At 36.8% G+C, this 15,634-nt stretch overlaps 2 protein-coding genes across 2 annotated transcripts in view; one reads left to right on the top strand and one right to left on the bottom strand.

The window, feature by feature from the left end:
• Positions 1-1,360: 1,360 nt before the first annotated feature.
• Positions 1,361-4,439, bottom strand: neurod1 (neuronal differentiation 1). Its single transcript, XM_058787358.1, has 2 exons — positions 4,285-4,439; positions 1,361-3,413 (listed from the first exon to the last, which is right to left on the bottom strand). Exon 2 carries the CDS (start codon positions 3,402-3,404, stop codon positions 2,349-2,351), a length of 1,056 nt encoding a protein of 351 aa, XP_058643341.1. The 5' UTR covers positions 3,405-3,413; positions 4,285-4,439; the 3' UTR covers positions 1,361-2,348.
• Positions 4,440-11,722: 7,283 nt separating this feature from the next.
• itprid2 (ITPR interacting domain containing 2) overlaps positions 11,723-15,634 on the top strand; it is a 43,710-nt gene continuing 39,798 nt past the window's right edge. Inside the window, exon 1 of the mRNA XM_058786482.1 lies at positions 11,723-11,873. The gene's annotated coding sequence lies outside the window, so the exon portion shown is untranslated. The remainder of the gene's footprint in view (positions 11,874-15,634) is intronic.

Raw genomic sequence — 15,634 nt, 5'->3', positions numbered from 1 at the left:
TAGCCCTAGTACGAGGTGAACAGGTGTAAAGACGTCTTCCTCGCACAGCACCTTGGACAGTTCCTGAATGTGACCAAAGCTTCTAAAACTAAGCACTTTACTCCCAGTGGATGTTTCCCCTTTTTATATGGCAAATTATTTTTTAAATGTTTTGTCAACAGTCTCAATGAAGTCGTATAAATTAAACACATTTCTAAAGGACAGTGTTAGTCGTGATGTCTCGTATGTCTCCCATCTAGCCTCCAAAAATCTTGCACTCAGCGAACAAGTGCCTATTTTACAGGATTTTACAAGATTTTTATTTTGTTTTATGAATATATATATATATATATATATATATATATATATATATATTTTATCTTCAAATAGCCTACTTTCATCTTCCTCTACACAGAACGTTAAAATGTATGCTTTTTTGTCAATTGATCTTCGTCCGCTTCTAAGATACGCGGGGCATTTCAATAACTCTCTTTTACACCATTATCTTTTTATCTTCATTATAATCTATATTTTGCGCGTGTGACAACTTTAACTTAATTTAATAATGAACAAAGGCTTTTCTGCACTTCAATAAAACACAAATAGCCGATACATTTTAAGAAGATTTGTTTGCAGGCGTGGCACGCACAGTTGTGGATTATAAACGAATCGAGGACAAATTCATTTACGCTGATGTGTGATGTGAGTTTTTCCTCTAGAGGTATTTGGTGATAGAGTGTATTCAGAAATTCCAGATATTTTTTAGAGATGAAAACCTTTTAAAAATGTATCGATATATGCGCAACAGCGATTTTGACATTAACCAATTCACCGACATTCCGTGATGCTGCATGTCATGTTATTTTGAGGAGATTTTTTTTTTACCAATGTATGGTTTTAAATACACCTGGATAATATCAGATGTTAGGAGGTGCATTCATATCGTGGCTCTGCGTTGGGCTCCTCTGTGCTGATTTAATATTTATTTTAGCTGTAGGCAATACGTTCAGGTAAGAAACACTCTTATTGCGCACTAAATCGATACAGCAGCTTAAGATTAGTTAAAGCCTACTAACAATGAATATCCTTCAGGACAGAATAAAAATATGTGTTTAATAATATTCAATGGTAGGCTATAAATTCACATGACCTTGAGATTTAATATTAATAGTTTCAAAATTTAGCCAACAGTTACTCATAACACGAAACCTTTGATACTGTAGCCTAGATTTTGAGACTAACATGAATCATTTTTGTTCATCTATATCTGTGTTTCTATCTGAATAATCATGTGTTTTAAAGAAAATCAAAATCATCATTTATGAGGGTAAAACGTGTTCTGAAGGGCTGGGAGTGCATTACATAAATGACTGTAATAATGTTCAATTCAAAACCATTTGTTTTATTTCTTAAACCTCCATCATGAACTGATACACACATACAACAGTCTCAAAACTAGAATCACTTTGAAATCAACCTCTTTTTTGGTTGCATCTTCATTGTTTGTTCTTTCTTCGCAACCAATTCAAATTCCCAGTCGAAAATACCCGAATAGTTAGAGCAGACTAATTCAGTCCATTATTTATTTTCCATCTTAGAAAGACAGGCCTCTCGATCAGCTTTTACACAGGGTGAATTTAAAAGGTGATAGTCAAGCTTTTATGTACAACACTGAGACTCTAACACCGAATTCCCCCCACCCCCCCTAGCACTCAAGCAATTCGCAATTCCACAAAGGATCACTGATTGAACGTAACATAAGACGGGATTCAGAGGATGGGAATTGTGCAACTCTGCATGATTTTACAGTAATTCATTGCTAAGGCAACATTACAGATTTTTAAGCACTTGCCTGCTGGTTATTACTAGATTGAGTACTGTATAAACAAGAGATAAATCAGTTTTATAAAACATTAACATGAGGGGTTGCATGGAATGATGCAGGGATCTGACTTTATAAAAATTAACAATTCTATACAAAATCACAACAAAATAATTCAGTATGGGATAGATAAGTAGTAAAATGTAATAGGTTGAAAAATATATCAATCTCTATTAATTTCTATAATTGGCCCAGTATTGGATTAAAAATTGCATAGATTCCAAATTATTGCTTGTGATTTTGTAGCATGGATAATTAACACATTCTGAAGAAGGTCACGCCTGTTCCCACCTGTGTGTGACCGCAACGTAGAAGCGCTATAGAATACAATACATAAGGTGAACGAGAATAAACGAATTCTCTCTTCTCCTAAAGGCAGTAACAACAATAAATACGTACATAAGATTAAGCATATAATGTTGTTGCTCTTTTTGCATCAGCCATGACAGAATACCGTGACGAGCAGTCTCACAAATGTCCGTTAGAATCACGAGTCGTGAAATATCGCGTTCAGCTGGGCGTTCATGACCCGCTCGTGATGTGAGTGCCCTTCGTACGACATAATGTTCTCCATGGGTACATCACAGCGCTGCGTGGAGCCCGCGTAAAGAGACGCGTGTCCCTGCGCGCCGGCCAAGCCCGCCGCCTGGTAGTGCATGGTAAAGGCGTAGTTCTTCTCGAATTCCGACGAATGCTCGTGTTTGAAGGAAAAGTTCCCATTGACGCTCAGAGGCGGGCTAAGGGGTCCGTCAAACGAGGGACTGGTGCAGTCTGTGAGCGCGGTGTCAAAGAACGGCTCCAGTGCGCTCCCGTATGAGTGCGGCTTGACGTGAAAGATGTGAGAGCTGTCCATTGTACCGTACGGAGGGCTGGGAAGACCGGGCGTCTGGTAGGAGTAGGGAAGAGCGGAAAAGGAAGCACTTGCTGTTTGCATATGAGGGGGCATCTCCTGGCTCTGCTCGGGGAGAAAAGTTCTGGGGTTCAGTTGGAGGCATCCTGCGACCAAATTGGTCGTGGGCTGGGACAAGCCCTTGCACAGGGCCTGCACGAAAGACATCAGATCCGGGCTCTTGCCCGACCTCAGGGTTTCCGAAAGCGCCCAAATGTAGTTCTTGGCCAGTCGGAGCGTTTCGATCTTGGAGAGCTTCTGCGTTTTGGAGTAGCACGGCACAACTTTGCGCAGGCTCTCCAGCGCGTCGTTGAGGCCGTGCATGCGGTTCCTCTCCCGGGCGTTCGCCTTCATGCGCCTCATTTTGAACCTCTGCAGACGCGCCTTGGTCATCTTCTTCTTCTTGGGTCCCCGTCTTTTCGGCTTGGTGTCATCGCCGTCTTCTTCCTCCTCCTCTTCCTCCTCGTCATCCTCATCTTCGAGTCGGTTGAGTCCCACTTCGTCGTCGTCGTCCTCCTCCATATCCTTATGCATGGGCACGCTGGTGTTCTCCACGTCTCGCTCGTCTTGGGAGCTGCTGTGACACTTGTCGGTCCAGTTCGTGCTGGTTTGAGACTCCAGCATCATGCTTTCCTCGGTGTAAGACTTCGTCATGTTGGAACTCTGCAAAGCGATAAATAAAGCCTTTCAATTACATTGTCTGTGTTATCTATCTTTCAAATGAGAGCCATGCAACCCTTAAAAATGAAATGCGCTACGCTGCACGTCCAAAATGCAACAACACATGACCTGTGGATGAATCATAGCTGCTTACTTTATGCAGCTTTATTATGTAACATCATCAGTGTTTCCTAATCAGATAGAGCCCTTGTTTTTCATTTTGAAATAGAGCATAAAGGAATTTGATAAGGAATATTTTTTTATGTCTTTTTATTCTATAGGTATTCAGAAACAAAATCTAATTTCTGGTTGGATTTGGAATAAATTATTGAATTGAATTTTCATAAATTGGTATTGCCTTCCTGCTTAACTGAATAGACTGAACAGTAAAATATAACTAGTTTTGAATGTTATTCCTAAAAGCCAGTATTGTAGCAACAGTAGGCTATATCAGAAGTTTAGACATTAAGATTGTAAAAAAGTATTTATTAGTCCCTTTACAGGAAAATTATTCGTGCATAATTGCATTTAAAAAAAAAATTCTTTATGTTAACACAATCCATTTTTACTTCATCAGCAACTAAATTGAAACGCGCAATTAACGTGTCATTGCAAGTTGGCACTTCTTCACTATCTAATGCAACACTTAATTTACGTTTTCAGTTTTTATGGGTTGATTTGTGGGTTTTACGAACTATATGCTCATTGGATCAGCTAAACAAAATCTAGCTATGCAGATCAATATTAAACGTCTGTTCAGCTGAGTTTACCACAACGTTATCATCATCATCATAAAAATGATCTGAATGTTGCGAACATACAGACACAAATGTGAAATGCAGACAGAATTATTAAAGAGAGAAACATGACATACCTAGGATTTGTTGAATGTCTTGTTATGATAGTTTCATGCCCCTCTTGGTGGTGTGGGAAGTCCTGCGGATTGAAGCCTAATGTGGCTGCGCCGATGGGATGCTCTGGTTATATAGCGGTGCTGCTGATGCTGGAAGATGCGAGTGGATGTCTATCGGTGGCTGCCTCTACAGTCCCACCCTGCGCCCGTGATTGGCATCTGGCCCCGCCCCTTCCCCCGGCACGCGCCATATGGCCGGCTACGTCAGGAAAACGGCCTCAAGCGTCACGTGATCTCTTCCATTTGTATTCGCCAGAGCTCCGTATTCCGTCCCTTTGTGGCCGAAAGAAAGTGGCCATCTGTCGCCAGTTAGAGACTCCGTGGACCTGTTTGTACCCGCAGGATGGATTAACCCTTTCAAGCGTGGGACACATTCAATCACGACCGGCTCTTTCTTTAGCTTGGCTACATCCCGTTGTCTTAATGCGGACAATTCCTTATGCGTGTCCATAAATTAGCTCATAATCACTCAGTAGGTTCTGTCTCTAATTATGAGTGGAAATAGGTCCTGTCGAAAAGAACATAAATACGCCTAAATTATACAATATTTAAATTCAATTATAATTATTAGTAGGATATTGATAGGATATTATCATTACTATTCGACTTGACTAATTAGGTAAAAATAGGCTAAATAAATAAAACAATCGAATTGTATGCTGAATTACAGCCTATATGCTTTTTGAGAAATTTGTGGTTTGTTGGGGTGGTTGGGTGGATTTGTCGCTAATCTTTTCCAAATATCTCGTGATATTGATTGTAAACAGTGATTGCCAAGTCTGGCTCGAGACCCCGGTGATGAGTCCCCCTCTTTTCAACGCTGGTCGGTCGGCACGCGAGTCACACGCGTACTGACAAAAAGCCTGTTTCACGGCTCACTAACCTGATCCAACGTCCGAAATCTGCTGTTTTCTATTCAATTTAATATCATTGCCCCTCCAACCCCCCTAAAAAAAGATAGACCAACGTGATGACCGTTGAAAAGGCAAGAACATAAATGAGGGAATAACTATAGAAAATGGCATTTAGCAAGTGGAGCGTTTGTGCTTTGAGAAAATTAGATATAATAGACTCTTTTTTTCCCCTGGAATTATTTAGACACCTGACAAGTAACAAAACCCTTTTCACTGCAAAAGTGGGTGCATGATCTAATCATGTCTCAATTAATAATGTATTTAGTTGTTAGTTTTGAGAGCATTGTCTTTAAAATATTGACCTACTGTATATGCGATTTATTTTCGCGTTAAAATCAGTTCAGAAAAGCAGCTTAAAATCAGACCACCGAACTATTCAGAAATTAGGAGGGTATAATTTAGGCTTGCTCAGCTTTGAATTTACCAACTTCATAAAAGCATATTAAAGATTTTTTTTTTTTTTTTCTTTTGCAGGTTTTACATTTGTTTCGTTGAGGCAATGCAATTATTTTTGTTCTCTCCTAGTCTTGAGTTAAGTATCTCGTCTCTATCCTCCCATGCTGTTTGTTCATGCGTGGAAAATATTTCATTTCCATTGTTTGCTTATCTGTGCTTATCTCTCCTGACATCTGTTAATGGCCTACCTCAGACATTTGATAACCAGGTAACCGTGAAGTGTCCACGAACACTCATGGGCTCTGAGTGCTGCTAATCTTTCTCATAAAAATCGACAAGTTTGTGCCGGTCAAAGGTCCGAAAGGAAGCCGTCTGTTCGCCCCTATATCTCGCTGTTGCCATGCAAACCAAGAGATGTGAGGAGAGTGATTTCAGCACCACTGACAGCAACTCAGTGCACTTGTGTCGCATTTAGTTCATGCTTTTGCATTCCTCGTTTCTTCAGCATCCCACACATTGGCACTCTTTCTGTTATTACAAATTACAGGCATAAAAATATACAGACTCTGTGTGTCGTCATTGCTTTGCACAGACTGATATTTTCTCTGGCTTAATACTGAGGTGAATAAATAAAAGGCTAAAGTTAAGATTATTGCTTAAACGGATATATAAAATAATTTATTTGCGGTTATATTTATATATAGCCTATTTTAGGCATTATTCAATGACTTTGAGGGATCGACTTCATAAAATATCGTATCGATAGGCTAGTTCTAGTTCGTTTGGCGCCCTTAGCACAATTAGCCAGCTGTCACATATCTCAATGTATTATTATTATTATTATCATTTAGTTGTTTATTAAATTTTTTGTCGAATCTGTGATGTGCTAATCTACAACAACTATTTATTTATTGTTTGTTTGTTTGTCTGATACAAAAACCGAGAACCGTGCTACGGTTACCGGCAAAGGCGAATTTTGTTCGCGAACTAACTTGTATTCTAACTTTTGTGGTTTTGTGTGTTTGAAAAAAAAAACAGGCTACTTATGCTATATTAAACACACACACACACACACACATACATTTTAAGTACCGATACAAAAGTAACAGAAGTAGGTCGCTTCCCGTAAGCGCACTTTAACGCTTCCTTTAAGCTTCCGCTCTCGACACAACACAATATGAGGTCAAGCCAATGATATTTATGAATTATTAGACCTTTAACGCCCTCTGCTTAACCAACAGACCTCTCCTCGGACTGGAACAGTGGATCCAAACCAAATCTCTCTCTGCTTGAATGGCTCTCCCGACTGAATAAATCCCTATCTCTTATTTCATTGCGAGTTGCTCTAATTACTTATGCAAAAATGCATATTTGTATTAATTAGTTTGTCCGCTGATTAGTTCTGTGGTATTTTGGCGCAATAAATCATGCAGAGGCACTCGTTTTGGCTGGTGACCCATCTGTGCAGCTCTGTCGATTCAGTGTTTCTGTAGTTCAAGGGCTCGTTGGGTTGCAGGTAAGGCCACCTGCTGCATATGGGGCCAGTGCGGCCTCTCGAGGCAGTCTGCTGCTCGCTTCAACAGCATTTCAATTCACACACATTTAACAAGAAAATAAACGGGTAAAATCATTTCCTTTAACAAATCGTTAATGCTATATAGCCTAATATAGACATCAGTAGGCCTATCATGTATGATAACATGCAAATATGGGCTATTAATTTTGAAATAATGATCTGTGTATGGCATTCTAATGTAATAATGCTTGTTAATGTTGTATTAAAGTGATTGTGTATAATAGCTATATAAAACAGTAGAGTAGAGTTCTACGAATTTGAAATTATTTTGATTCTATGTTTATTTAGCAAGCATGAAATTAATTCCCAGTGCATTAAATTAGCCTATGTAAAAAGAAATAAACAGCTCTGTTGGCTTTCACCTTATTATATTTAAGTGTAGGCTACTGTAAATATATTATATTATTTAAAATGCTTTATAAGTCAACGCATTTTACGTTTAATATGCTGGTTTATTCACTTAAACCCTTATTTCACAGGAACCCTGTGTATGAGGTCGGAAGAGTCGAGCAACGATTCTGAAGAGTCTTATCATGGTCACGAGCGCCATCTTCTGATTAAATGGAGAAACTACACTGAAAAAAGGCAAGTAACACACTGAAGTAAATGTGAAAAATTGAAATAGACCGAAATAGTGGTTTCTTGTAAAACGTAATCTAATTACTATTTTTTTATTTTGTATTTTTTAGGTGTGACATAATAAGATCTGTCCAGGGACAGCAGATGTAAAATAGCCCTTTGGCTAATTTTGGTGCACTGTACATTTATTTATGTATTATTAGTGTGTATTGTCCCTGTTAAATAAACCTGAAAAATAAATAAATAAATTATTTGATTCATCTTTATTTTTATTTTTATTTATAAGTTTGAAAAATCATTTCCTAGAGTGTATTCTCTTTTTCAAAATGTCTGAACATTAAATTAGAATGGAATATTTGATACACTAATTCATGATATATATATATATATATATATATATATATGGCAACGTCTCCAAGATTCTTCAAGAAGCCTACCTGCAAAGTACGGTTAAAAGTTTTAGGCACTTGTGTAAAAATGCTGTAAAATGAGGATGCTGTCAAGAATAATGTCATAAATAGATTTTCTTTATCAATTAACTTCTATTAACTAAATTAAATCAACATTTGGTGTGACCATCCTGTGCGTTTAAAGCAGCTTTTGCCCTAGGTGCACTTTCATATAGTTTTTCAGGGAGCTTTGCAGGTAGGCTTCTTGAAGCATCTTGGAGACGTTGCCACAGTTCTTCTAGATTTAGTCTGTCTCAGTTTGTTCTGTTTCTTCATGTCATTCCAGACAGACTGATGATGATCAGATCAGATCTCTGCGTGGAGCACTGGCTGTAGTCAGACTCCTTGTGCAAACAAAAATCTCACTGGATTATTACAATTAATGGCAAAATGAATGTTTGTAAATATAAACTGATATTTCCTACTGACGCACTACAGAAAAAGATAGAAATAACTGACTTAACACCATTTTTTAGCTGGTGAAAATACTAGTGTTCTAATCATTTTGGCCACCACTGTATATATTATATTACAAGAAACAGCTGTTATAAATGCTGATATTGAAATTAGTTGATTGTAATTTAAAAGAGTTTGAGGTGTTTGAAACATAACAGTCCACTGCTAGAGCAAACAAACATTTGCAAAATTTGGCTATTGACTGAAAACCTTGCTAAAGTTATTAAAATATAGGTCTAGTCCATGTGTGACAATTAGCCCTGGCCTCCCCTACCTCAGTAATCTTGAACACCAGTTTTACTGTTAAATACTTACTGTGTTTTTACCTCACAAGCAAAAATGTTAAAAGTCTTCAGCATTATTTGGGCAGTCCAAAAATTCTAGCAAACACATACAGTTCTGCAGTTTTATAGCATATTCTGCCTTTTCCATGAGTAGTGTTTTACCTTGCATTTAAGATGAAATCTATCCAGCACTGTAAAAACTAAAGTATATTAGTATATTTTTTTTAGGGGGGAAGATAACATATTCTACTCATATATCATATTTGGAAACATTTAGGATTCATAATATCAAAGGGATAACCATTGTTGTGCACCTCAGAAATATATTGCTTCATAAATACTGACAGTGGTCCATAAATCAAGTTGTAACCATCCACTGGGTAATAACATGAACACAATACCTCTTCCCATCTGTTTTATGGCAAAAGAACAGTAATTAAGATTCCACTGAGAAATGTTGGCAATACAATTCAATTGAATTAGCAATTACTTCAATTTTGCTGGAACAAACAGGCATCACATATGCAAAGTCTTATTTTTTAATAATCGTTTCTTGTGAATTATTCTGAAGCACTTAACACAGACTGAAATAACTACATTACAGATGTTTTAATATATGTCTTCCCTTCTGGAAACACAGCATAGTGTGTTATTCTGTTGACGAATAGCTCTTACAACAGCTTGAGGGGTGTTGTAAATCAGCTGCCTCCTTTTCAGCAGTAGATTTTATACATTGACCATCATGCAGGGTAGTGAATAAGATAAACTGTGGTTTCATAGTCTCATGGTTAGATGTCTATCACAGGTGCTTCATCACAGATGGATTGGTTGGTTAACCACTTCCCCGCCTTGCTCAGTGATGTAACTTCCTTTTTAGCTGATCAGTAGATTCACAGACATCTGTTTTTTTGCTGTATGACATTAAAGGTTTCATGCACTTTCTCATAAAAATATCTTTACTTTATTTATCCTTAAAGGTATCATGTTAAAAAATCAATAACCGAACAGCCAGACTTAAAAAATAATCTGAAAATGAATGTTGTACTTACATTGTTGTAAACAATGTTGTAAATTCAAAGCATCAATATCCGTGGATGTATTTACTAGGAGAGTCTAATTTTAATCTTGCAGAGTGCTCAGGTGACACTTTCACATATATATGCCCTCCAAAAGTATTGGAACAGTAAAGACAAAATTGCTCTGTTGGCTGTGGATTCAAGATATTTACAAATATGATTAAAAAATGAATATGAGACAAAACTACAAAATGTCACATTTTATTATTGGGTGATTCAACACATAGATGTTTTACCAGCTAAGAAGTTCAGCACTTTTTGAGTTTCATCACTCTATCTGATGTGAGCATATAAGTATTGGAATATAATCACATAATTTTGTGTGAAAGTGTTCATTTATTTTGGAAACTGCAGTGATATGTACTTATTGGTACATATTTCATGTCACGCTAAAAAGTGTACCCAGGTATGTAAATGCGATGAGACCAGGTAGGAAGAAGAGGAGAGTAAAGGCAGAAACTCCCCAAACAAGCAACAATTGGAATTGGCAGCATTAAAGGCTGGGAAAAGTATTTCAAAGGATGAGACCAAGAGTCTGCTGATGTCTATGGGTCACAGACTCACTGCTTTGATTACATGCAAGGGATCTGCGACTAAATAATAGCTTTTAATCTTTTATATCTGCCTTATGTTCAACTGTCCCAATACTTATGCTCACATCAATGAGTGGGATGAACTCTAAAAGTGCTGTTCTTTTTATTTGGTAAAACATGTAGGCCTATGTGTTGAAACGGCTAATAATAAAATGTGACATCCTGTAGTTTTGTCTCATATTCATCTTTTCATCATATTTGCAAATGTCTTGACTCCACAGCCAACAGAAGAATTTTGTCTTCACTGTTCCAATACTTTTGGAGGGCATTGTATATATATATATATGTGTGTGTGTGTGTGCGTGCGTGCGTGCGTGCGTGTGTGATAGATAGATAGATAGATAGATAGATAGATAGATAGATAGATAGATAGATAGATAGATAGATAGATAGATAGATAGATACAGTAGGCATACATATGATATGAATGTGAAAGTGACTACAAAGAAAGCATATTATATGCTGGTGAAGCAGATAATGTTCCATTGTCGTTCAGCATAACATGTTTATAAAAATAATGAAACAACATACTTATTCTTACCTGTACTTATTAAAATATATAAAAGAAAAAGAGACAATACTAAATTTATTACATTTTAAAATATATTAAAAACATCTTGCTGACAAATGAGTAAAACATCTGTAAATCATGGTAAAAACATATGATAGTCATTATTTTTGCTCAGAAAAAGAAATTAAACAAAACAGTACATAGTGTAATGTATACATTAACAAAGAAGACACTTTATCCATCTGTCTGTCTATTTGTAATGTAGTCTAAATAATGGTTTAAATAGTAGTATAAATAATGTAAATAAAACAAAGATTATCAGAGTATGTTTTACAAGAAAATACTGTTTCAGTGAATTGTCTGCTGTTTTTTTGTAATAAATTGTAAAATTTACTAAAACTTTCTGAGTGAAAATTGTTTGTACGCCATTTTTTTCCCCCCAGTGTAGCCTACTACGCAGATTCACATTGCAAATGTCAAGTGTGACAGCTCAGTTTTGGATTAGGTAGGAATGGTGCACTGCATATCTTCTTCCAGCAGGTTTCAGGCCAGGCGTATTTTTGGGCTCTGTCTCGCCCATGTTGTTACTTTTCACTCTTTTTTCCGGAAGCGGAAGCATTGAACTTGAAGTTTTGGAATAGTTTTGGCAGATGATTCAGCGCACTAGATACTTTCTATCTATCAGCGTGCGATCATCATCACGTCCCGTTGAGATGGTAAGATGTGTTTTTCTACTATTTTATGGCTGGTACAGTTGCTTTCTCTAGTGTTTATTTTTAATCTTGCGCGCTCTCCTGTATTTGCTGCTGGATTGAAGTTGTTTGACGCGCAGATGCTCACTGAAACACAGACATTTAAGTGCTCTTGCTAGTTTAATGCGTAATATGGCGTATCAGCACGCTCGCGTTCATTTCTAAAGTGTATTTACAGAGACTAATGGAGTTGTTTTGCATGCGCGTGTGAATGAAACGGTATATTAGTAATCATAATTTGGAAAAGCAAAGTGGAGGGAACTTTTGCGCTGTAATGAATGGGCTTTTAGGTTCGGGGGAACGGTTTTGCAACTAATCGGATGACGTTACAATGATTTTTTCCCCCCTTTTGTTTTCTTGAATGTATCCTTTGGTTGACACTGATGATCATTGATATGATAGTGATGTCCGTGTCACCTGCTTCACCTGCTTCACCCTCCTGCCCGCTTATATTTGGAAAGCGACCAACTGTAGAGTTTATAGCCTCATTAGATATTCTCGATTTGGTTGAGCTTTTGTGATGTTTATAGGAATGATAATGACATGCTTTTCAAAGATGATGATATCTCTCTCATTGCATTCTTGATCCATTACTAATCAGGCTAGAAGAAAGTATGAACTCATTAAGGGCCACCCAAAGCTCTCACCTGAAGTGTTATGCTTTATGCTTGTATTATTGTTATATAATTGTTATGTTGACCATCCCAGATGACATCATTTTTTTTCTGGAAATTGTATTTCATTTGATGCTTTGTGTTGTTAAAAGAAGTAGTTTTGTGGATTAGTGATTCTCAAACTTTTTCTGAAGGTGGACCAACTGAACAGTAAAACAAAACTTGCAGACCACTTCACATCTAGAACAGTTTATAATGTATAAGTTTGTAAATACATTATTGAATCAAAATAGCCTTACTTTCACCATGTTGCTGGAAGGTGGATCCAACATTTTGGTAGACTGGCATATAACTGTCAGTTTTGTTAATTAAGTGAGACAACTAAAGTTGATCATTAATTGTTTTGGATAAGTTATTTATTTTTATTAGTCAGTCACTTTATTAATTTATGTTATAGATTAATTATATAGATAGATTAATTAAATGTTGGTGCTTCCTATCAGTTACCATTAGTTATTATATATGTGTATCAATATCAATACTTTTATTCAGCAGTGATGCATTAAATTAATCAAAAGTGACAGTAAAAATGTTTATTCTGTTACACAAAATTTTTATTTCAAATAAATGCTGTTCTTTTTGGGCTTCCTATTCATCAAAGCATCCTGAAAATATTTGTATTATGGTTTTCACACAAATATAACACAGCACAAATGTTTTCAACATTGATAATAATAAGAAATGTTAGCAGAAACTCAGAATATTAGAATGAATTCTGAATGAACACTGAAGACTGGAGTAATGAGGCTGAAAATTCTGCTTTGTAATCACAGGAATCAATTACATTTTAGCATATATTATATAAAACAGTTATTTTAAATTGTATTAATATTCAACAATATTACCATTTTTACTGTATTTTTGACAAATAAACACAGCCTTGGTGGACAAAGACTTATTTAAAAAATGTACATTTTTACTGACCCCAAAACATTGAATGGTTCAGATTTATTTTTATCTATCTATTTATATTTATTTATTTATTTAGATACTCATTCAAGGACCACTTCACTGACAGTAGTCAATTTTTTTTTTTTTTTTTTTCTTTTAAATCTGAAGCTTTAGTGCTCTTAACCATTGTCAGGATTTCCTAGTTTAGTCTAGTGGCTCTCAAGTCTCCTTAAAAGTTCATTCCACTCTCCCATGTTCGTGACTTTTCCACTGTTTTATGTGAATATTAAAAGTAGGGCAGCTCTGTTCTATGCAAACATAAAAGCAGGAGTGCTGTCTTCTGGGTGTCTTCAGATAACATTGGTCAGGTGTAAACACAGCTGACGTGTGTGTGTGTGTGTGTGTGTGTGTGTGTGCGCGTTCGTGTGCGTGCGTGTGTGTGTGTAAAAAAAGAGTGTGTTTGAGCAAACGAGAGATACTGCTGTGTATTTGCAGAGATAACACGGGTGAATCCGTGTTGTCGCATGATTTACTGCATTCCTGTCGCAGGGAGAGACCATGTAAACACATTCTTAAAGGAAAAGTTCATCCAAAAAGATCCAAATATGAAAATCATTTACTCACCTCTGTAGATTTACAGTTATAGGGATAGACTGAAATTTAAGCCGTCATTGATTGGAAGAGCTCTGAAATCTCATTCGTGGTTGTGTGATTCAAACTCACTGCATTGCAATCAGTAAAATTTCCATTTGAGTGAACTATCTCTTTAACAAGAGAAATCAGCATTAGTGGTTGGAAAAGTAAGCCGAGTTTTTGTGTTAACAGGTCTCGAGTTGCTTTTCATGGAAAATGTGTCACGCTAACTAAACAAAAGGTGCGGCTCTGTTTCCTTAGCAAAGTACTGTTATTTACAATGGGAAGTTAGATTATATTAAAGTGAACCATTTCCATTGATGCTTTTGAAAAAGTCACTGCAACTATATATTGCATTTCCTTCACAGGTCTAGATGCCATCTAGATTAGTTTGGCTTAATGCCTGCTGTTTCAGATCCAAGGAACAATTTTCTAAGCCATCAGTTGCAATATTCCCATATTAAACATGCAAAACTGTCGTTATGGACTGACTGCTGATGCTGTGTTATTGTTACATGATGAAGAAGGAAGTCCAGGGGCGCGGAAGGTGTTTTAGGTTGGGGGTGCTGTACGCGGGGGAGGTGTGTGTGTGGGGAGGTGATAGAGGCTATTTACACTAAGTGAAAATAGCAGTATTCTTTAGTGATATGCTATTTACACAGTGCAAATAGCTTTAGATTATATTTATTCTATGTTAAAATAGCAGGATCCTGCTAATTACTTACTGCAAATATTGAATAAAAGGGTATGATTAATTGTGGCAAAACATTATTAGAGAAAAACATTACTTATTGCAAATAGTGGCAATTATCTGCACCTCTGCATTGTAATACATTATAAAATAGTATGCAATAACTTATTGAGTGTAATTTTTAAGTTTATTTCAAATTATTAAATGGATGCCACCTTATTGGGACAAAAGCTCTCCCTACACCTACCCTACCCGATACTTTATGTTCAACTTTTTGATTATTTCCTTCATTTTTATTAAAAAATAACTGCTTTTCTGAAGTGATTTGAAATTTAAAAAGGGAGAAAAAAAGTTCGCCAAAAGGCAGATTCGAACCCCGGTCGATCGTGTCAAAAGCACGTTAGCACACGCTTTACCTTCTGCGCCACTGAATTCGACAATTGATTACCGTCTTTTGCAAATTTGACTATCCCAATCATACGTTTGTGGGTGGAGTTAGTGTAAATAACCTTTTCCAACAACATGGCTATTTGCACTTAAATAGACACTCCCAACAATTAAACAGTTGCCCACAGAAAAAAACAGGGGGTGCTGCAGCACCCTCAGCACCCCCACTTCCCGCGCCCCTGAGGAAGTCTGTAACATAGGCCGAAGCAGGTTAGAAAGTTTTCTGGTGCATTTCAGCAGCTGTCTGTCTCATGCTATCGGGGGCTTTGTCCACAGGAAATGAATTCATCTAGGGGCCTGAAACAGACCCGGCTTATTGAAACCTCAAGAGAAAGGGAAATGACACTGTTGTGTTGTACAGTTTACATCACTCACTCAATAATTGTTAG

The sequence above is a fragment of the Onychostoma macrolepis genome, chromosome 09, assembly GCF_012432095.1.
Source record: "Onychostoma macrolepis isolate SWU-2019 chromosome 09, ASM1243209v1, whole genome shotgun sequence".
In the NCBI taxonomy this organism is placed as follows: Eukaryota; Metazoa; Chordata; class Actinopteri; order Cypriniformes; family Cyprinidae; genus Onychostoma; species Onychostoma macrolepis.
This window is presented reverse-complemented; position numbering and strand designations above follow the sequence as displayed.